The 24313-nt window shown below is 40.0% G+C and overlaps 1 protein-coding gene across 16 annotated transcripts in view; it reads right to left on the bottom strand.

The window, feature by feature from the left end:
• Cadps (calcium-dependent secretion activator 1) overlaps nucleotides 1–24313 on the bottom strand; it is a 462589-nt gene that overhangs the window by 160783 nt on the left and 277493 nt on the right. For 15 of the 16 annotated variants that reach the window (XM_083117745.1, XM_083117744.1, XM_083117743.1 and 12 more), the window contains exons 6-7: nucleotides 15075–15154; nucleotides 7100–7248 (exon numbers count right to left, since the gene is read on the bottom strand). In XM_083117745.1, the coding sequence (XP_082973871.1) occupies nucleotides 7100–7248; nucleotides 15075–15154 (229 nt within the window). Of the gene's footprint in view, nucleotides 1–2120; nucleotides 2192–7099; nucleotides 7249–15074; nucleotides 15155–24313 lie in introns of those variants that run through there. The other variant, XM_083117756.1, reaches the window with a different exon arrangement.

The following is a 24313-nucleotide window of genomic DNA, read 5'->3' as shown; positions in this document are numbered from 1 at the left end:
GGGGGTGGAGTTAGGGTCCTACACTTTCTTGATCACGGCCGAAGGTGGGTGGGGGTGATGTGATCAGCACCATGGCCCTAGCCGCCTTTACTCCCCAAAGTTTCCTCCAAGTACCCACTTTATACGACACTGTGTGTGCGCCGGAGCAACTTGAACAGGTGGAAAAAATCCTCGTTTTCCCCCACTGGGATCGAACCCAGGTCTCTCGCATGGTAGTCAGATGGTTATGATTATACAATACTGGACAATTCCCGGATTTCTTTCATATTTCGCATACTCACTAATTTAGACCTCTTAATAACGAATCTGCAGTTAAAATTTGGCGCTCAGGTGTGGAACTTGCAAAATAACGTGTAGAAGGTTGTGATTTTACAGTACAAAAAAAAAAAGGCATAATTTAGTTAATAATTCGAATACTCACTAATTATGGAGTCCTGATGACATCTGCAGTTAAGATTTGGTTGTCACGTGTAGAAATTGTAAATTAACGTGAAGAAGTTGTAATATAACGTTGTGAATAACCATGCTGATTCTCGATACATAAACAACGATGGGAGCCATTTTTCTCATATGAACAAGTGACGTTCGCAATTCATTACGTTGCGTTCAGTACCCAAGGTTGCTAAAGTGTCTTGCGATATGTGAGACCTGTTATTTGTTATGTTCAGTACACAAGATTGCTAAAGTGTTGTGCGATAAGTGAGACCCCTCAGTTGTTCATGTGAGGAAGATGGCATCTTTTGAAAGAAGGAAGTAATGTCCATTTTTCTGTAAGTTTTGCTTTGGAAAAAGCGATTTTTTAGTTGGGTAAATATTAATAATACGGGGGCATTCATTCATATTTCGCATACTCACTAATTTCAGACACTTGATCACGATTCTGTGGTTGAAATTTGTCGCTCAAGTGCTACGAAACTGACATTTTTTAAGGTGCCTGGTCGCAATAAGCATTAAACCCCTCTAACGATGCATGGGTAGCCCCTCGAACCATTCTTGGATAGCCCCACAAACCATTCATGGATAGCCCCACAAACCATTCATGGATAGCCCCACAAACCATACACGGCAAGGTTAGGTAGGTTAGGCAAACACAGTTAAAATTTGGGGTCGTAGTAATGTGAGGAATATATATTCCATTCTTTAAGTATTCGAAATGCAAAATCTTGCGATAAATAATGAGCAATTGTGCATTATTGGTTGCGATCATGGACACCCTTATTTCGCAAGTTCCACACGTGAGCTCCAAATTTTAACTGCAGATTCGTGATTAGGAGCCCTAAATTATTGAGTATGCGAAATATGAACGAAATCAGGGAATTGTCCGGTATTGTAAAATCGCTCTGTCAGATGTCCTAATGACTGAGCTACCGCAGTTCAGAAGGACATAGCGATGTTATTTTAATGCTAAGGGCCTTAAATCTGACCCATCTAACTTAACAACAAAAGCATTAAGGTATGTTATATTAATGCGAAGAGCCCTAAACCTGACATGCCTAACCTAACAACAAAAGCATTTAGCGATGTAATACCCCTTCACACTCCATACACGTAAAGCAGTTGGCAGAGCAGTCCGCATAAAAGACGACAGTACACGAATGGCTGTTTGCAATTCTGCAGAAAACACGCAGTACAGTATAAGTTGTTGAATTGGTGTTTGTAAGTCCACTTTATGCACAGTAAGGCTAATCGGAACTGGACCTACAGTTTAAAGTGGAATCCGAACCACTTGTGCCTCCACCAGTAGGGTCTAAGTAAACACTAAGACTCTGAAGTATGTGTTAACAGACGTAAATAGAAATTGAACCATGTAAAAAAAATGCCTGTGTTACATTACTAAATCGGAATTAAACAATCGGAATTTGGGCCGACATGACACCCCTTCCAAACATTGCATGAACAGAACAAGTTTCCGCGCCTCAGAATTTTAGGAACCCTTTACTAGACATTTCGTATTTAAATAAAAATCATAAAGTACTTAAAATCGAGGGTGGACCCAACTTAACCTAATCATCAAGGTCCTATTTTCGGTGCACGATCTTACAATTCTTTTTACATTCTAATTCTAATATTCACATGTATATGTATGCATGCACAAATTAAAAGTGGTAGCGAATACATACTTCATATTTGCTTTATTTGGTAGTTCAAGTACGTAGTATAATTCGAGCGTCCCTCCCTTTTCCAATTCCTACAAACACAGTTTATTACGTTCTTCGTCTTTTTCTACTGTAGTTGCCCCGTTGTCCCTATCAATAAAGTGTTGGCCAATGACGCTGTTCATTACCAAAAATATGGGCAAAACTTTTTTCTTCATTTTTACAGAAGAAACTACTTGCGGAAATGAGTTTCTGTAAGATTTCCAAGGTTCGTCGAGGTATTTGCTTTCATCGTTGAATCTATTTTACCGGGAAATCATGTATTTTGCAAGAGAAATATCTCACAGTCGCACAATTGCCATTGCTTCCCCTACGTGAACTAGATGCTGCGTACGTTTGATGACGTAACCCCCTGTCAGTGTTTCCAACCCCCATTTTTAACTAAGCTTGCCTAACTTAACCTTACCGGAAATGGTTCGTGGGGCTAACCGTGAACGGTTCGTGGGGCTATCCGTGAATGGTTCGTGGGGCAATCCGTCAGCTACCCACGCATAAGTACAATTTGCACTCGTGGCGAACACGATGGTAGGTATTTTTCGGTTAAGAAGGTTGGAAACACTGCATACCCATAAACCTAGTCAAGCTGTGCTCGCCAAATTGTGTGTTACGAAAGCGAAAAAAGGTAGAACAAAAATTACTCTCTATGTGAAAAATTGAAATTATTTTCGTGAAAAAAGCAAAATGCCACCTTGAAGAATCTTTCGCAATGCACAACAGGTAAGTACGAATGTTAAAAATGAGGAAATAAACGAGCGAGAAGTGTTTTGCCCATATGAAACTGGTACCCAGTGATGTGCCGTAGACTATAAGTTTACGTCTACATGCCTTGTCTACGCGTAGATTACATTGGGTTGTAGTTTACATAGACTACGTAGACAATCTAAAGTGCATTAAAATTCATTTTCAAGGGTTTCATGAAATGAAAGTGACATTTTCAACTATATTGGTTCCTAACGAAATGAAAAGAACCCTATTTACAACAAAATTTCTCTTCTCTTCTATTATCAACTATGGAAGAAGATAAATAGTATGCAAAAAACAACAACAGATGGCAGTCGTGAGGCAAGAGTGGTCTTTTCCCCATAAAGCACCAGAATATTTCCTATATTAGGTTTCTTCCTAGGTGAGAAATTGTTCGAATTTGAAAGAAAGAGTATGAAAAGTTCTCCACACACATCAGCAACTGAGACGCAGTATAATTATCTTTTAATTCCACGGCGCTCTTTGCCATGTTATCACCTTTCGCCATGTTGTTTACATGGATTACGTAATCTACGTGTATAACATAGTCTACGTGTAGAATGTAGACTATCGTTGTTTACGCGTAGACGCACATCACTGCTGGTACCACAAACTTTTCCTGTCGCAGCGCCACCCCCGTTGTGTTCTGTAAAGAATTTCGTTCGTCATTTGGTTGCCTAAGTTTTACATTGGAGCGCATAAGGCTGACATTTCAAAAGTTATTTTCAACGAAGGGAAGAATTTATCTCGTAAATCGATAATAAAAATGTGTTTAGTGAACCTTTAAGATCATGTAGCAAGTCATAAGTTTCCGAAAATTACATTCTCCTCAACCTAAGAATTATTATATTAAAGAGCAACGGCAGGGTAGCTCGAAAAGGGAAAAAATATCCTATGTTTATGCACAAAGAGCTAGGGGTGTGCAGGATCCCGAAAAGTCAGGACCGGGATCGGAAAAAAAAATTCCCGTCCCGATCCCGACTTCGGGAAATGACTTCCCAAGTTTTCGGGATCCCGATAAGTCGGGAAATACCGAATGGTCATTTTAAAAAGTCGTTAATTCTGAAAGTTTCTGCAATGTAAGTATCTGGAACTTATCGGAAATTGAAAGTTTCTATTCCAGAAATACAAATACAATTACTTAAGGTGAAAATGACGTGTAGATTTCGAGATTTCCAGAGCTTCGTGAAATTTCGAACATTTCTCGTCACGTTATTGTATTCCCGGGGTGGGTGATCTAAGGTCGGAATTTTTCCTGCCTTGTCCTAGCATAAATCGGCTCAGGCGGCCGCAGTGTGGTGCTGATCACATAACCCACACTACTGAGGCAACAGCCCAGTCCGAGTAACACGAAAGCGACAAGTTCAGCTTGTGTTACTCCGATACGATAAGTTGCATTTGCTTCTGAATGTTCGTTTCCAAGCGGCTAATGTCGCTTGTAGCTTGTCGCTCGTCACTGCAATTTGAAAGCTCCTTTAGTGTTGATTGATTGATTTGTTGTTTTTTTAGTTCGCTTTTCTTCCTCCTATGGATAATTGCGAAGATGAGAATGAGTGACGATATGAAGAAACTGATGAAGGGATACTCACTAAGGAGTTTACCCGATGGCGTAATGGTAAAGTCGTTACCTTGTAATCAAGGGGATTCGGGTCCCACTTTAAATTGTAGGTACAGTTCCGATTAGCTTCTCTGTGCACAAAAAGGGCTTGAAATAAACACTCAACAAACTCAAAGAACGCTGAGCGTGCAGAAAATGCTGGTAAAATTTACGTGTGTTCTAGACCCTACAGAGTCAGATAATAGCGATGACATAATTCAATGTGCTGTTATGGGGGGATTAAAAATCTGCTTTCAAAGTGTACGAGGGGTGGTCAGAATTGTGAGGCATCGGGTTAAAGTTTGTATTTGTATTTTTCCTAACTATCATTGTTCTTTGACTGATTGCAATGATGAGAGTGATTTACGATTAGATGGAATTCATGAAAGAACACTCATGACCAGGCCGGCCTTCGACTTCAGAATCTTCGGTTACTAGATGGGCCAACGAAGTGTCTATGTAGGAATAATAGAAAACGAAAACACGGTTCATGCGAACTAGGAGTTTACAATCAAAGCAATTTACGTCGTCTCCTTGCAATCAAATGGTCCCGGGTTCGATACACGATGGAGGCACATAGTGGTTCGGATCTCATTTTAAACTGTAAGTCCAGTCTCGAATAACCTATCTGTGCATAAAATGGACTCAAAACCTTAAACTCTAAAACTCAAACCCAAAGCAAGGTATGGTCTCGATTAGCTTATCTGTGCAACTCAGAGTTTAACAAAGCAATATATAAGGTGGATGGCAAATTGTAACAAGATATTTGCTCCAGAAAAATATTTTTAGTTAATACTTTCACACTTCCTGAGTTACCCAATTTTGCCAATTTTTTAGTCTATGGTTTTTGTGGACGTGTATGTAGTCCTATAAGCCTTCGCTTTGGAACGCTCTGGAGACAAGCACCCTGATCCTCCCTTGTATGATATGGGCAATTGAAACTCTTTCGGTCCAGGGTAAGGGATCAATCAGATCAACATTCTAATTCAATATACTTCAAAGACAGAAAAATGACTACAGAGTCCACAACACATGGGAATCACCAGCTGAGATCCAGAAGGAAAAGTTTGCCTAATATTGTTTCAAACATACATCTTGTTTGAGTAACGACTGACGAGTAGAGTAATGCATGAACGTTTCCACATCATTCGTACTCCTCAGGTTCTTCGATGTCTGTAAGAGAAGACGAGTCGTTGGGAATCCGATGATGCAAATTGTTTACGGTATTGTGAACATCCTTTCGTAAAGTTGGCGTGTGCAGTCAGAGGAACAGCATTTGGCAGTGTAGTCTTCTCAAGTTGCACTTCTGTGTCGAGTGAGGAACGGGGAGAGATAAGATAGATGTCGCAAAAGTTTTCGCTGGCCTTCAAGCAAAATATCGGAAAAAGTAGCGTAGAAGAGGTAAGCAAAAGTTATAAATCCTATCAATTGTGAACTTAGATGCTCACTTTTGTTACAAAGGATTGATATTGAGCCAATCTGAAGATGCTACGAGTAGAATATAATATTCCTGAAAATCTAGATCACAGAGTTCACATGTCTGTTCTCTTTTTATAGCATTCGAACGTTATTTCATTCTCTACAAGACGAACGCAGCCTGCCTTCATTAAAAGTTATGACTCTTAGATAAGTTGGCATTGCAATATTGCTTACTTTTAATGAAGTTTTAAAAGCGTGTCGATGTTAACTTCATACACTCTGGCAAATGGCGACTCAGTGTGCGTTCTGTTTAGGATCAAAAGTACTGATGCACCATCATGAATCTTATCGATAGCAAGGAATGAACTTTAACCGCTAATTATCGGAAATGTTCCTAAAAGGGAATTAAATTATCAAACTAGATGCCTAGCTTATGGAAACTATTATACCTAGTTCACAATGTTGTATTTTGTGTTCCATCTTCTCAGGACGAAGTATACTGCATAACAACGAGAAAACCTATAATGAGTACGTCATTGCCTTGTAATCAAGGGGTCCCGGGTTCGAACCCGGTGGAGGCATATAGTAATTCGGATCCCACTTTAAACTGTAGGTCCAGTCCCTATTAGCCTTACTGTGCATAAAGTGGACTTAAAACACCAAATCAATCAATCAATCTATAATGAGGATTCCACTGCGTCCTTGGTGGATGCACATTTCACTTTCAACTGTGGAATCAGTTGCCAATAGTCAACCTGTGCACAAAGTGAACTTGAACTAATCTTTTTGAATTTAAAATATATCACTGATATTACTGGAAAGAAAAATCAAACGGTAAGAAGTCACTAAGTCAAAAGATTTGCTTTAGGAAATGAATTTGTAAGGTCATGTGTGAAAATGATCATTTTTAGAAGACCCGTAGCATCGAAACAAGTCCTCAGAGGCCGAAATGTTACGGAGAAAAGTTGACCGTCTTTATGTCCTCTACATACTATGGAAGTCTGTCCGTGTTGTACGGCGGCACCTTCTACAGAGTTGTATATATAAATATAGGTTGCTCCGTATGTACATACCAAAATGGTCGCCGCGGTTGATCCAATGCTTAAATACGGTTCTGAGATAATATTTGATTTAGTTTCCCTTAAAACAATATTCTAGGCTTAAAGAAAGAGAAAGCTATGCTTACCTGCAAGGCATTGAAGAGTAGCTGGTGCTCAAACTTTTTGACGCCAAGAATTTGTTGAAACATATCGTACAGCTGCTCCTTGGACAAAATGAGCTCGCTGTTGAGAGACTGTTGCTGCATCCGAGACGGTCGTTTGGTATCTTCGTCACCTGGAAGAACAATCGTTCGTATAAGAATAGTATACTTGCAGTTTTTCATTTTATATAATCACGTAATACCTCATGGGATTTTGTACCTCCGCTAAACAATAAAAGATGAAATTCACATCACCACAGAAACTTTGGGGTAACAGCCCTAGCACAAATTTTAGAATGAATGATTTGATTTACTTTACTTCGCGTTTCTGCCACTTTTGGCTAATTGCGAAGATGATGATGAATGGTGATAAAATTAAATAGATGAAGGGACAATCACAGATATATATGGCCAGCCCACAACATAAGTTCCATACTGACCATGGGTCCATACGCCAGAGCTTCGTTAGTCTGCAAAAGGCAGTCCAGGGTGTACTAACCTATCTGCCATGGAGGCTAAAGGGAAATTTAGTCAGAAGCAAAGCAATTAAATCTGAACATCTCGAGTTATTAGATTTGTTATTACCAGAAATATAAAATTAATTAAAAATTTATTTGATTATACATGAAAATCTCACGAAAAAAATAATGAAAGTAAGAATAAAGTGTCGTGGATACTTACAAGATAAAAGGAAGCTCCACTGTTGCTGATATTAAGATAATTAAGATATTATTGATAGTTAAAAAATTGCGCTGCGACGCCAAGGGTCCCGGGTTCGAATCCCGGTCGGGCTTGGTTGTTTGTGAATGTCCATTCATCAATTTCATCATTTCATCACTCATCCCCATCTTCGCAAATTAGCCAAGAGGCACAAAACGCGAAGTAAAATAAACTAAATCAAATCAAATCAAATAGTTAAAAAATTCAATTAGAAAATCTTGAAAATGGAATTATGAACACTGACTTCCCTGTTTGAGATTAAGAGTATCTAAAAATTTCAACTTAAAAAAATTACCACTCTTTTGTTATTTTGTTGCTGTTGTATTCTTATCTAGATGAATGGTTAGATTGTTGGTTTCTTATGACTAAGGCCGTGTATTCGAAGTCCAACGGCCTCAATCGTGATATTCTGTTTTTCCATCACATATTCAAGTGCACGCTGATGTGGTACATTTAACGAAGGACGAGAATGAGTTTCTTTAAATTTTAATAATTTTCCATGCAGCAGAATTGAGTTATTGAGTTTGAGTTTTTGTTTTAAGTCCACTTTATGCACACAGAAGCTAATCGGGACTGGACTTACAGTTTAAAGTGGGATTGGAGCAACTATGTGCCTCTACCGTGTATCGAACCCCTTGATTACAAGACGACGACGCTACCACTGCGCCACCGGGGAGACTCGAAAAATAGAGCCGCGGTAGATCAGTTGCTAGTCGACCTCTGTGGCGGAGTGATCAGCGCAGCGCACTACGACGCCAGTGGTCCCGGGTTCGAATTCCGGCTCGGATATGGATATTTGTGTTCGTCTGACTTGAAAGAATTGAAATAGTAAATAGTGATATGAGTGAGTGAATGAAGTGTGATGGGGGAAGCTGCCGCTTAGGGGCTTTCCTTTTAAAAACAACAACAAAAAAAGTCGTTATGGCGTCTGGCTATCATGCGAGAGAACCAGGTTTTGATCCCGGCAGGGAAGGATAGGAATTATTTCCACCGTTCTAGCGGCTCCGGCGCCTGCTCAGCGTCGTATAAAGTGGGCACCTGGAGGGGGAGGTAAAGGCGGCCAGGGGCGTGGTGCTCATCACATCTCCCCCACCTTCTCCGTGATCAAGAAAGTATGGGGCCCTAACTCCACATTCCCTATACCACTTCTGGTGTGGTGCAAAGCACAAGGGAGCACTTTACTTTTTGTTTCTATCGAAACATAATAATTATTGATATGAATAATATTTTAAAAAATCTCAAGTTCAAACATGTAACATAAAAATGTTATTTATTTTATTGCTTAGTTATTCATGCCCCATCTTTCTTCCCATTTTCATCACCATTGGTTTAACCATGGTGATGATTGATTGATTTGGTGTTCAAGTCCACTTTATGCACAGTAAGGCTAATCGGGATTGGACCCACAGTTTAAAGTGGGATCCGAACCACTATGTGCCTCCACCGGGTATCGAACCCGGGACCCCTTGATTACAAGGAGACGACGCTGCTACTGTGCCATCGGGGAGGCCTCCATGGTGATGAGAATGGAGAATTAAGAACCACACAAAAGAAGCAGAAAAAGCATTCAGAGTCCTATCCGATAAACAGAGAAAGCAGACGAGAGAGAGGTGGAGAAAAGGCGCAACCCCAGCCGGTGCCAGAAATCATAAATAGCTCTTGGTAGTTTTCAACTCATAAACCACTACAACATCTAGTGTACACTCTGCGGGTAGTGATTTTACATGTAGCGTTCGTCGATTCGTAATTTTGCGTGTTTTCCAATATGTTGCATAATGCAACATTCCATGTGCGCAGCTTGACGCGAATGACAACTGTGCTTGTGCAATGAAGTCAGAATTTTACTTAGGATCCCTAACCGAAGTATACATTTTTATTTATACTGCTTATTTACTCACATTTTTACTTCCCGTGGAAAAGTTACTTCTGGTCATAAGTAGTAATAGCAGACAAGTCTCGAAGACCTTTGAAAATCCGACACGAGGCTTAGTATCCGAGTCACTCGGTCTCGTTCGAGACTTTCCTATGATATTTGAAAATCTAATTAAATAAAATTTCTTCTGCAATGCGACTTCTTCAAACATAAAAATGGCATGTCAACATGATTATTTATAGTTTGTTCAGTGTCACCTTGTATTTCTTGTTCATACTATATATACAGGGTGTTTCTAAAGGTCGTTTACAACGCTTGGGAGGTGATTCCTCACACGAAAACAAGCAAAAAGTCTAAGTTCCATTTTTACGACTGAGGCTTCGTTTCCGAGATAGGAGCCTCGCAAAAGGTGACAAAGTGAACGTCACACCTAACTGGGACGAATACTATCACAGATAGAGAGGCGGTTCCAAGGGAATCATAAAGGAATCGTATGTGCTCAGTCCGGAAGTCACTATGAAAAGTTCACTGCACGCATGCGCAATGGAGTCCTCAAAGGAATTGGGGATTTCCAGCAACAACAATGCATGGGAAAGGTATGTAACGCAGCAAGAAGGACCGTGACAATGAGAAATGCGTTCAAGACAACACATCCCGACCTCAAACATCAAAACATGACCACCGAACACAAAATCCGAAAAGTTGAGCACGGTTGCATACCCCAGTTACACGCGAGGAATGAACGAATCATGTCATGTGGCTTACTAGAGACAGGAGGAGGGAAAGAAAAACACAATATCAGATGATTGCGACAACGTGTATTTTTACACGCGACAACTACGTAATATCCCCCCCCCCCACACACACACAACAAACAACAAATGCTACAATATCTTACGCACAGACAGTCCGTGTCACTGTACACCAACTGAAGATGTCACTTTCACCACACAAAGGGGGTGGGGAGCAATACCAAAAGTGTTCTCACTGGTATTTGCCGAGGGCAATAATCACAGACGGTTTTCAAAATGTCTGCCGTTTACTTCTACGCAGAGATGACAGCGACGAATCAAGGATTGTCGAGTACGAGCAAACAAGCCAGGTGTATCTGCTACCGTCGCGGCGGCGACGTTGATGCGAGCAACGAGGTCCTCAGCTGATGTGACAGGTGTGTCGTATACGAGGGTTTTCATTTCTCCCCAGAAGAAAAAATCGAGAGGGTTGAGATCTGGCGACCTCGGTGGCCAAGGCACAGGCTCATCCCTACCAATGAACCTATTGCGAAACACGTCATGCAGGAAATGTCGTACATTACGATCGAAATGAGCTGGTGCACCATCGTGTTGGTACCACATTTCTTGCCGCAGTGCCAAAGGTACGGTCTCCAACAGTTCAGGCAGAACCTCACTAAGAAATGCATGATACGTGCGACCATTCAGGCGAACAGGGAGAATGTATGGTCCAATTAAATGATCATGTACTATCCCGCACCACACATTCACTGAAAACCTGTGCTGGTGATGGGCCACAAAAAGTGCATGTGGGTTGTCAAAGTCCCATACATGACTGTTTCTACTATTGAAGACATCCATCCTGGTGAAAATGGCTTCATCTGTCCACAATACGTTTGCCCCGAAGTGAGGGTTTGTGTCCAGCTGATGCAACAACCATTGGCAAAACTCCATACGAGGGCGAAAGTCACGAGGTAACAGTTCTTGTACTTTCTGCAGTTTAAAAGGGTGCATTCCTTCATCTGACAACACTCGCCAAACATTCACATGAGACGTGTTTCGTGCCCGAGCGAGCACTCGCGTACTGGTGCCAGGATGTTCTGCGACCGCTGTTAACACATCTTCTGCAAACTGATGTGTGCGTACACTTCGGGGTCTTCCAACTTCTTGTCGCGGTGGTAACACTGAGCCTGTTTCACGCAGTCGACTGTCCACTACCTGAAAGAAGGTGTGAGACGGTAAACGTCTATGTGGAAAGCGTTCTCCATAAAGACGCCTTGCCTCACGGCTATTACCACGTGCCTCCCCATACATGAGATGCATGTCTGCTAGCTGCTGGGTCGTATACGCAGCCATCTGTGTAATAGGGAGCTGGAACTGCAAAGTATTGTTTTTGTTTAACACTGGCACACTGCACAAATTGGCCGTATCACCGTACGAACACCACAGACCAATTGTTGCGATACTTGACTTGCCCACTCCACCACGTCAACTTCTTTCAATGCAACATACTAGTACTCTTCAATGCGTATGACAACCTAGAGCGAACTGCTGATCATATCCCAGCACCTGCAACACGATTGGGACGACTGCCGGAGAGAACCAACCCTTCGAGCTCCTCTCGCGGGAACAGCAGTCATGAAGGTCAAACGTAGACTACGAGAGCCAGACTTGCCTGTGCAGCGCTTCCAAAACTGGTCTCTTTTACGTCACAATGATCGCGTGCGAACACTTTTGGTATTGCTCCCCACCCCCTTTGTGTGGTGAAAGTGACATCTTCAGTTGGTGTACAGTGACACGGACTGTCTGTGCGTAAGATATTGTAGCATTTGTTGTTTGTTGTGTGTGTGTGGGGGGGGGATATTACGTAGTTGTCGCGTGTAAAAATACACGTTGTCGCAATCATCTGATATTGTGTTTTTCTTTCCCTCCTCCTGTCTCTCGTATGCCACATGACATGATTCGTTCATTCTTCGCGTGTAACTGGGGTATGCAACCGTGCTCAACTTTTCGGATTTTGTGTTCGGTGGTCATGTTTTGATGTTTGAGGTCGGGATGTGTTGTCTTGAACGCATTTCTCATTGTCACGGTCCTTCTTGCTGCGTTACATACCTTTTCCATGCATTGTTGTTGCTGGAAATCCCCAATTCCTTTGAGGACTCCATTGCGCATGCGTGCAGTGAACTTTTCATAGTGACTTCCGGACTGAGCACATACGATTCCTTTATGATTCCCTTGGAACCGCCTCTCTATCTGTGATAGTATTCGTCCCAGTTAGGTGTGACGTTCACTTTGTCACCTTTTGCGAGGCTCCTATCTCGGAAACGAAGCCTCAGTCGTAAAAATGGAACTTAGACTTTTTGCTTGTTTTCGTGTGAGGAATCACCTCCCAAGCGTTGTAAACGACCTTTAGAAACACCCTGTATATTTCGAGATTCGAGACTTGCCTTCGAGATCGAGACGAGAATGAGACGGATGTGTATAAATCGGGAAGAGGCTAATAACGAGACAGGTACTTAAAACTCTGCCAAGTCTCGTCTCGTACCATCTCGTATTAGTATGGCAAGGCCGGCCTCCACTTCTTTTGGCGGAGTCGTTAGCACAGCGCGCTACGACGCCAGGGATCCGGGTTCGATTCCCGGACTGGGCATGAGTGTTTGTTAGTGTCCCTTCGTCAATTTTCTTATATCATCACTTCGCGATTAGCTAAGTGCAGAGATGCGAAGTAAAATAAACCAAATCAACCAATCAAGTAGGTTAGGTTCTCTTTCGTTTTCGTGACGTCGCAAGCTGAAGGGAGGGACTTGAGCTGTGTTTTCACGACAAAAGTGAAACCTTGCTTGTGACAAAGTTGTCGAAGGCTGAAGTTATTTTTCTTCCCGTTCAAATACTCCACGCCCCCACCTGCCTTTACCCTAAGTTGCCCCTTTGCAATTTGTTTCTGGATAAACACGTATGCTTGTACGTGTGCCAAATTGATTCATACGTCAGTAACTCAATCGAACTTGACCCGACGTAACTCAAAGAATCATGGCAGTCAGGTGAACTGGCGAGCCTAAAGGAGAATTGTGAAAAATGTTCAGATGTAACTCTGAAACTAGAAAAAAAAGCAATAACCATCTTCCTTTTTTTAAAAAAAGAAAATGGCGCACGTCGAGTAATCGACTCACGAAGGTTCGCGTTTGAGTACCAAACTGGGCATCACCAGTGCAATCATTAGTCCACGCAGCGATTGGCCAAAAGGAGAAGAGAGACGACGTAAAGTGAGAAAAATACAAGCGCAAGATAATTAATTGTGGGGAACACAATATGGCATTCAAGTCGGGACTCGAGAATCTTGTGCATTCTACTGGCCAGGTGAAGGCTACTGAAAGGGCATGGCACTGAAACTTTAAAAACGTACTTTAAAAGCGCATGATAAACAAAATAAGCAAGGAAAATTGTAATTGATGTTACGTTATCGAACTGATAAAGAAGTCAGTGTGATTCAAGGGGAGACAAACCGAGACGATAAAAAAGAATACTATATTCGGTATTGTCCCCTAAAACTTGACGCAGTGAGTATGTTAACTCATATATATTTTTTTCAGCTTTTCACTCACATTTTTCTGCATTTCTTTGTAATTTTTGAAATTGTAATTAATATTATATTATGGTTAGTAATGTTATAGCGGGTATATTCTTTAATGTAAGTGTACGTAAAATTCTTTATTATTTCGTTATTGTTTCATGTGTCCTTATATTATTATCTTTATATATTTATTTATTGAGAATATTTCAAATACAGCACAGATGGCCATTTTACACTGAAATTGTGAACAATGAAAAAGTAAGTAAATAAATAAATAGAAGTAAAAAAATACCAAATGAGCAAATATTAACAAATAATAAGTAAAAGATAGCACTATTTGATATTATTTACAAGTATTTCTTCTGATAGAAGCCCGAAAGGCATGCTCCGAGGAAAATATATCAATACTTGATGGGAGGTCATTATACAGGGTGATTCAAAAGTCGCGCGACATAGGACAACTCCGTTATTTGTGCAGATACCGAAAAAACGATAGAGGGCAAAATTGTTGGACATATGTTTGAAATCATGACCGTGATGTTGCATTTGTATTATTTTCATTGTGTGCAGGAAACAAGAACAAAATTGTTGGAAAATACGTTTTAAATCATGACCGTAATGTTGAATTTTTCTGTGCAGCAATAACTAATAACAAGACTAATAAATGGTCCATCTGCTGTTGCAACAATTACGCTCATGATTTCCAACAACGTATTTCCTACACTTACGCCCTCTATCGTTTGTTCGGTATCTGCACAAATAACGGAGTTGTCCTATGTCGCGCGACTTTTGAATCACCCTGTATTGTGTGGGAAGTCTGTAGAAGAGAGATCTATTTTGAATTTCTAGTCTTGCTCCAAATGGCAAGGGTTAGGTGGCAGAGCAGTCCATGACTCAACCCTATCCGTAAAATAGAAGCGTTATTATGCTCACAACTTAATGTAGGGTCGTACTCGTCGTCTGCTCTTATCATTGGATTATTTGGAACAACTTGCAAGATATTTAAAATGTTTAGGGAGAACAGTTATTCAGTTAAAACCATTCTTCAATTTCTTAGCATCTTACCTTTGAATATGCAGTCAAACTTGGCCATCCACGAAGTTAACACAGTTTCTTTGCTGAGGCCATCAATCTCTGGTAACGACCTGCGACATAAAAAGTAAAGACATTAGGAAGATTTAATTATTAATGTACCCACACACACAATCTGCTTTCCACAGCATGCATAAATCTTTGGCAGCACAAACCACGAAAAATAAATGATAAAGAATAAGAAAATGAAGAAATAAATACATTTAAATTACAGAAGAAATAAAGTCAAATATACAGGAGTGGTTATCCAAAGATTTTATTTTCATAACGACTTACGTTAGTAGATATTGCATATATTACACAAATTGTAATGCTGAACTACAAAAATTTAGTTAAAATACGTAATTTCACTGAATACCTAAGTAACAACATTTTGAGACCGAGTACGTTGGGTCTTATACTCACGATCTTGCTACCATAGGTTAGGGTTTCAGCCTGGACATGTTTTTCTTTTTGTGTGTGTGTTGCTGTATCAATTCCAACTAATCATCATTCATCTTCATCGTTGCGATTAGCCGAACGCGAAACAAAATTAATGTAAAACATAACAAAAATACAAACACCCCCGCATAAGCGGCTCTGGGGCTCACCCAGCCTCAAATCAATGGATACCTGGGGGAGGGGGTTAAAGGCAACAGGAGCGTGGTGCTGATCACATCACCTCCAAAATGACCGACATCGAGAATATGTGGGGAGCTACCTTCACATCCCCTATGGCACGGTGCTTCATGCACTGGGAACAATGCTGAAACATGTACTTCAAGAATTTGAAATACATTCATTTTCCTAATCCACAAGAAATTTGCTAGTTACATCAAAATTTCAAAATCAAATTAAGAGTGCCTCGACCCCCCCCCCCCCCTCCCGCGCGCCCATGTACAGTCGTGGACATTTCTGGGTTATGGCGATTCCGTTAAAAGTTAATGGGATTGTCATAACCAAGAAGTGTTCTTTTTCTGGAAAAAGGTTTCCGATGTTCTTCATAAGTCGCTTTGCTATGATAACACAAATGAAGATAAATGCAAATATGTACTAAACATACTGTGGTATATTCATAGAAGATATGACATATTTATTTATCTTTCATTAGATTTTATTCTCACCATGAAGAAATGGTGCCGGTACGACGAAGAATCAGGAAATATCACTGTGTATACACACATACATTTGCATGTAGTTCTTTAATGATCGAAAATGCCACAATCTTATAATCCATATTTTCGCAAGTTGGTTCATGTCGACGAATACAGTAACATTTCGACAATTCACTTGCTGTAAGAAAACAAATTATGAAAGGAAATGAAATTTCCACAAAGTTAAGAACCACAGCATAAGATACCATCATTACTTATATTTTCGACTTCTCACTTTCTCGTGAAAAGCAATAACAGCAGCGCTTTCTGTGGGCTTTATTGACGTGACAAGCAATTGCAACACGAGGCTAATGCAGGAGTTCACTTGTGACATGCGTTATGTTATTTTCAGTATGTCGTGCTCCTAATCAATAAATATTCATTACCAAGGTTTCATGCAGCCGTCGCCATTACGATGCACACTAATGTGCTCGTTATTTTTACACGCACCAAATTACAGGAATACAAGGTGTCCAAAGAAACGCATACAACTTAGAAGAATTGCAAATATATACAATGTCCAAGCTAACTGTGGAGCAAGTACGCGCATAGCGTCAGAGAAGCTAGGGAAATCGAGTGGTCAGAGCGAAGCAGTACACGCTGCTGGGAAGGCTGGTAACTGCAGTCGTTCTCCCTCCTCCACGCAATCCCGTTCCTCTCGTGTGTTCATTGGTGGAGCCGTTTCGCGTCACTACTTGCGCAGAGACTTGTTCTCGTTTGCCTGCTCCACAGTTAGCTGGGAAAGAGTTATAATGTTTATTAAGTTACATCTGTGTCTTATAATTAAAAAAATACAAATGTAGACTCTTTTGAAGTTGTTACAAGTCTGTTCGAAGCGAACAGGTTCTGTTGGCAATGCGACACAATATACAACTAAATGGAAACACTTCGTAATCAATAGTTGGTTGGTTGATTGGATGATTTTTTTTTTACTTCTCTTTTCTGTCACATTTGGCTAATCGTAAAAATGAGAATGATTGGTGATATGATGTAATTGATGAAGGGACAGTCACAAAGAAACTCATGTCCAGGTCGGGATTTGATAACCACTCCGCCACCGAGGTAGGTAATCAAGAGGGTCCGGTTCGATCTCAGGTAGAGGCACATTGCACGGTGGTTCGTATCCCACCTCAAATTGTAAGTTATATTGTTATTATACGTCTTCGGGGGGGGGGGCAGGTGGGATTGCTATATTTTAGACGTCGAAACTGTTACGTTAATTTGCCGATTCTTTAGGAGCGGTTGGATCCCACTTTAAACTGTAGGTTCAGTCCCGATTAGTCTTTTGTGCATAATGTGGACTTAAAAACTAAATCAAGCAAACCACCATTAGGATCGGTCGATCGTTATATTTTATACGTCTCGGGTAGACCGAGAGAAAAATAGCAACATGTCACAGCTTTGATTGATTGATTGATTGATTTGGTTTATTATATTTCGCCTTTCTGCCACTTTTGGCTAATCTCGAAGATTAGAATCAGTGATGATATGATGAAATTTATGAAGCAACGATCACAAAGAACACCCATGTCCAGGTCGGGATTCGAAACAGGGATCGCTGGCGTCGTAGAGCGCAATGCTCACTACTCGCCACGGAGGTCTGTTGATGTCACATCTATATGCCAATGTAAATATCATAGTTGAGTCAAGTGCTTCCTATTTACCTATATTTAAAGAACTATACGGGTAGATAGAGATTTGATTTAAGTCCACTTTATGCTTTGATAGGCTAACCGGGAGTAGACCTACAGTTTGAGGCGGAATCCTAACCGATGTGTATTGAACCTCAAGCGGGAATCGATCACTAAGGCTTTTTATTACGATGCCACTACGCTCTCGAAGAAACACATCTAAAGCTATAGTACAAATACAATATTACACAATTGTTGTGGCGATTTAGAGCCGGTCTACATGATGAAATGGATAGCGTAAAACGTTGCGAAACCAACCAGGGTATCTGGTTTCGGATCTCGGCATTTTCTTCCTTTCACTTACTCATCATTCGTCATAATCTAAGCGATTAGCATAGCGATGTATCATAGAAAGCGAAGGAAAATTGACCATAATACAAACGCAAATAAAGATATGAGTTATTCCAAAAAGCAAAATTGAGTAACCAAAAGATAATATAGCCTGCTATTCAGAGATGATTTTCAAGTATACTTTGTGTAGAAACCAGTTTTCGGAAAATTGTTGTTTAAAAGTAGCTGAATTACAGCTACAATTACTTCGTTACAAAAATAACTGAGTTGCAATTGCAGTTACTTACTTTACAAAGTATCTCAGTAGTTACTGGTAGTAACTTTAAGTTACTTTTACAGTTACTTTCTGACGGAAATTTTCCTGTAAACAAATTACGAACGAATCACGATCAATTATCACTACTTGTCATAAAATAAATATATGAAGACTTACATATGTTTTATTATGTTTCTGGTACATAACACATAATCTTGATATATTTATATTATTACAACAAAAAAAAGGAGTTATCTTTGCTTGAATGACCATTCACTTTATTTTATTCTCTATATATGATCTCTTTCTATTATTAACAATGACTTCTTTCCAGCTTGACTACCATGTAGGGCCTCCTCCGCAGTGGTAGCGTCATCGCCTTGTAATCAAGGGGTCCCGGGTTTGATACCCGGTGGAGGCACATGGTGGTTCGGATCCCACTTTAAACTGTAGGCCCAGTCCCGATTAGCCTTACTGTGCGTAAAGTGGACTTAAAACACCAAATCAATCAATCAATTGACTACCATGTTCCAAATGAATACAGGATTTCGACGAAAATTCCAATGTCTTCGCACTCAATTGGGAATGACGAATTGCAATCAAATGAGGATGTTCTAAATTTAGCATGCAACGAAGTCTAGCATACTTGCACCAAGCGATTCCACGTAAATGCTTTCACCTTAGCATCCAGAGAAGGCACATGGTTGAAAAGAGAGGTGCCAAATGTAGTTATTCTCCCAAATTACAAATTTTAAAGTCAACAGTTAAGTTTCGTAAAGCAACTGTAAATGTAACTGTTGATATATTTACTTCTATTGCAAAAAAATGTAACTCTGAGTTAAAACTACTTACTTTTAAAAGTAGCTAGTTAGGTAGTTAGATTTCCTAAAAAAGTAACTGTTACTCGTTACAAGTAACTAGCTACTTCCAAACGCTGGTACGAACTTACTTGTTAATCGAGAATGATTGATTGAGTTGGTACTTTAAGTCCACTTTATGCACAATAAGGCTAATCGAGAATGAACCTACAGTTTAAAGTGGATCAGAATGTTGAACTGCCGTGGCGGCCGAGTGAACTAAGCGTTCGACTCATCCTATCGCCCAGCCCCTGTGGCGGAGTGGTTAGCACATCACGCTACTACGCAAGGGGTCCCGGGTTCGAATCCTGGCTTCATGGATGTTTTTGAGTGTCCATTCATCAATTTCATCATATCATCCCTCATTCCCATCTTCGCAAATTAGCCAAAAGTGGCACAAAAAGCGAAGTAAAATAAAGCAAATCAAATCAAATCAAATCATCCTATCGCCGAAGAAGGTTCCAGATTCGATTCCCGGTAGGAAATTGGCGTTTCTTTGTATTTATTCTTCGAACTGATCTTCATTCATTCTTATTGTGGCAATTAATATAAGGAGGTAGAGAACTACGTTACGCAACCAAAATAGAAAATTCACACCGAATCGCTGAAGTGAATTTCTATCGGGAATAGAACCCGTGAACGTTTGCTTAAACAGCGGCAGCTATAATCATAAATGCTGATATTATTAACAAAATTTTCATCTCACATTTAATTAGTTATTCCACATTATAATATGGAATCGGCATTCTTTCGATCACTGACCAATTTAAATGTCTTGTGCTAGACGTGCGAGGATAGGTCCTCATCACTTCTACCCCTTTTGTGCCCTCGCAACCCAAAGAGCTTTCTAATCGGCCATGCTTCGTGGGAAGTTCAGAAGTTGACGTTCGCGATGGTGATTTAATTAATCACGCCAGTTAACCTAAAACTTGGCGCCCCTGCATTTCGAGCATTTTATCGAACAAGCATTAGAGTTACAAGACAAAGAAACTTTCGAAGTCAAGGACAACCTACATTTTGATGGGGGTCTCATGATACCTCTGGAGTTGAGGGACAACAATTCTCCGCTCGGCGACAAGTGTACAATATATATATATATATATATATATATATATATATATATATATATATATATATATATATATATATTACTTTCTTTTTGGCGGTACGCAACGGTACGCCGTACCGGCACATTTTTTATATGTGAGAATAAATCTAATAACGTTTTATTTTAATGAAAGAAATATTAAGTACATGGATTTATGAATTTATCATTTATGAATATACCACAACATTTTGAGTTGTTCTTACATAGGCGCGCGGAGAAAAATTTCCAAGAGGAGTCATAATCGTGTTTACATGTTATCATAAGAAAGAAGTGTGTTGAGGGAGATAGAAAAAAAGAGAGAGATATGCACAGAGAGAGAAAGAAATAAAGAAGGAGAGAGAGAGATAGAGAAAGATATAGGGAAGCGAGATACATAGATATTGAAAAGCAAAAGAGATAAACGAAATAGAGATGAAAATAAGTAGAGAAGCCAGAGAGAGGGGGGAGAGAGAGAGAGAAAGAGGGAGAGAAAAGCGAAAAATAGAGAAATACAAAAGCGAGTGAGAGAGAGAGGAAAGCGAAAAATGGAGAAATACAAAAGCCAGTGAGAGAGAGAGAGAGAGAGAGAGAGAGAGAGAGAGGAAAGCGAAAAATAGAGAAATACCAAAGCGAGTGAGAGAGAGAGGAAAGCGAAAAATAGAGAAATACAAAAGCGAGTGAGAGAGAGAGAGAAAAAAAAGAAAGAAAGAAGCAGGAGAGAGAAAGAGAATGAATGAAAATAGAAAAATGAGAGAGAAAGAAAACAGAAATACAAAAGAAAAAGACAGATAGATAGAGGGAGAAGAAAGAAGAACAACAGAAGACCGATGGAAAGAAAATGACAGAAGATGGGAGGGAACACATAGAACACACAGAAGAAGAAATGATCAAACTCGAACGAAGCAATTCAAAAACCGAGAAATGGTCGAAAGCTAGAAATAAGATACAAGACAAGAAAGAGACAAAGCAGTTACAAGAAAAAGGAGGGAGGAAGGAGAAGTAGGCAATTTTTCCTTATTCCAAGGAAGGGTCAATCGACTTCTCTTTACCCTCCCTGTGCACGCCCGTAAGTTCTTATGATGAACACAATAGCAAACCAAGGCGAAGAGTACCGGAATTTTTTCCAGAAAAGAAGCACTGTATACGTATTTGTGTGCGTGTGTGTGCATATAAACGAAGAAGTGGCGGCCAGTGGTGGCGAGACCTCAGGTCTCGAAAACCAGAAAACAGCGGCAATGGGACTCAATGAAGAGCCGCTTGGCATGTCCTAGCTCTGGGAGGACTGTTTCGCCATGGAGTTACGTTTTATTTATGTATATATACAATATAATATGTTGAATGGACTCGAGGTGGTGACAACAAATCTAGAAGCCTCGGTAGTGAGATCATATAAGAAAATTTGGTTTCTTTGCTTCGTTAATTATGGAATTAATTTGGAATTATAAAGAACAAAAGTCTTAAAATATTAAAATCCCGTAAAGTTAGGAACTACCCTTGCTGATAACCTAAGAATACTGACAAGTATACAGTTGGCACCTATATTTGTATCTTAGCATCTCTAGTGTCCTTTCCAATTTTCTTTTTGACAGCAACCTCTCTTCTTCTTTTACATTAGAGTAACATATCGTTACGTCGAGATTTCATACTCACATGTTGGTCTTACATTACAGCGACAGGGAATCGAAGCCATGTTAGAACTCACCCGAAAACAGAGAAGTTATTATACGTTTCGCAAGCTTCGGGGAATTCCCTTGAGTTCAATTGAACAAAGTCGGTGGAATGAGACAGTGATTTGTGTCGTGGTCCCAAGTTGCTCTTGCACGGTGCCCAGAAAATCGATGAACAAATTTCATTGTCTAAGAAAAGATGGTGAATTGCGGGAGAGGAAAGAGATGGCAAAGGATCGATATGGGGATACATCATTGGAAGAACGCCTCGCGCTGTCTAGAGGAAGCTGCAGTGTGTTGTCGTCAATGCTCCACATCACTGATTTCCATTGATGTGGAAGGCCGCATCGGTCGTTAAGTGATCGCATCACGCTCTCGCCACCGAAGGTTCTGGGTTCGAGTCCGAGCCTGGACGAGGGTAAGTGACCCTTCCAGTCACATCACTCCGAATAGAGAGGGGGCAGGAATATTTTCTTGGAGCGCAGTCACATTTGTTCTAAAATTACATATATTTATCTAGTAATTTTTCTTCCTTGCTGGGGGCGGGTTTGTCGACCGGAGGTGCGCTGTCCCTTCATCAATTTCATCTAATCATCATGCAATTTGCCTCAAGAGACAGGACAGCGGCGTAATATTTAGTACTTGAATCCGGATAAAGATCCAGTCTCAATTCTGCATGAAGTGGACTTAAAATTAACTTTTTCCAAAGCAGAGCATCGGTAGCGCACTTTATTATTATTATTATTATTATTATTATTATTTTTAATAATTGGACATTTTGCAAGTACAGGCCTTCCGATTTCGTAGTGTAACGTCATCGCCTTATGATCAAGAGGTCCCGGGTTCGATATCCAGTGGAGGCACACAGTGGTGCGGATTCCACTTTAAACTGTAGGTTCAGTTCCGATTAGATTATCAGTGCATAAAGTGGGATTAAAACAAACTAACACATTTTGCAATCTCAAAATAGGCTGAAAATTAAACTGAACAAAATTGATATTTGTTTTATACAAGATTTCCTGCGAAAGGATAGTACTAAATTTACGGAAGTTCTTTAAAGTAGCATTAATTTCACATTATGAACTGAGAATCGAACCTGAGTCCCTTGATCATGAGACGATATCCACGGCAGGATATGTAGGCAGAATAACAATACACTCTTGCTCACAAGTTGAGACGTGGACTCGAACTTGGTTAAAGCAATCAGATTTTAATTGTGTGTGTGTGTGTGTGTGTGTGTGTGTGTGTGTGTGTGTGTGTGTGTGTGTGTGTATATATGTGTGTGTGTGTGTATATATATATATATATATGTGTGTGTGTGTGTGTGTGTGTGTATATGTGTGTGTGGGGGGGGCGGTGAGTGTATGTGTGTGTATTAATAATCCGTACTAATACCAAAATCATCGAAATGATTCTTTTCTTGATTTAAGAACTTGCTACCTTTATGATCAATATTTGTGGTGTATTAGGCACACGAAAACTTGCATATTGTGTGCTGACGTGACAGTGATTTTATTAGTTAACATGCAAAACGAATGATAGCGTGTCGCAAAATTAAGCTACAGGAAACTTATTTCTTCCAGAAATTTATTGTTCTTCAATACTTCGTATTGCTGTTGTTGCTTTATCAAATTTCTAATTTGATATCCAGTACAGCTTGTCGATTAAGATCTCTGAAGTAAATTACCACATCCTTATTATTCCTAACAAACATGCGTAAGAACACGGCATACTTCAACGGTTGTAATTTAACCAATCGACTTGGTTTTCATTGCATCTTATAAGTTTACCCATAAATAAATAACTGGCCATTCATGTGGTGGATAAAATAGATACTATGTGTGTACAATATTCCAGTTAGAACGAATTTGTTAGTATAACAACGTAGAATTAATTTAATTCATAATGCAATTTAATGATTAGTTTCTCTCTTTAACATATTCTTCTTGACAGTTTGACAAGTTTCCAAGAACATGTATACATGATTCCTACACTTAGAAAGCAGGAATTGCACTTACTATCGCGTTACAATTTGGTAAAGTAGGGGAACGTGGGGTAAGACGGGATACCGGGGCAAGACGAGTTACCGGTGTTATTTTTCCACCACGTGATTATATCCATTCGATTTCTTCTTGACCTTAACAGGAGAAACTAGCCGTTAGTTCGACAGCTGCTGACTTCACTCTGAGGCGTCATTTCGTCAGTTCCATGAGTCGTGTCCAGTTTGTGT

The sequence above is a fragment of the Lepisma saccharinum genome, chromosome 2 (assembly GCF_977018435.1).
Source record: "Lepisma saccharinum chromosome 2, izLepSacc3.1, whole genome shotgun sequence".
Lineage (NCBI taxonomy): Eukaryota > Metazoa > Arthropoda > Insecta > Zygentoma > Lepismatidae > Lepisma > Lepisma saccharinum.
This window is presented reverse-complemented; position numbering and strand designations above follow the sequence as displayed.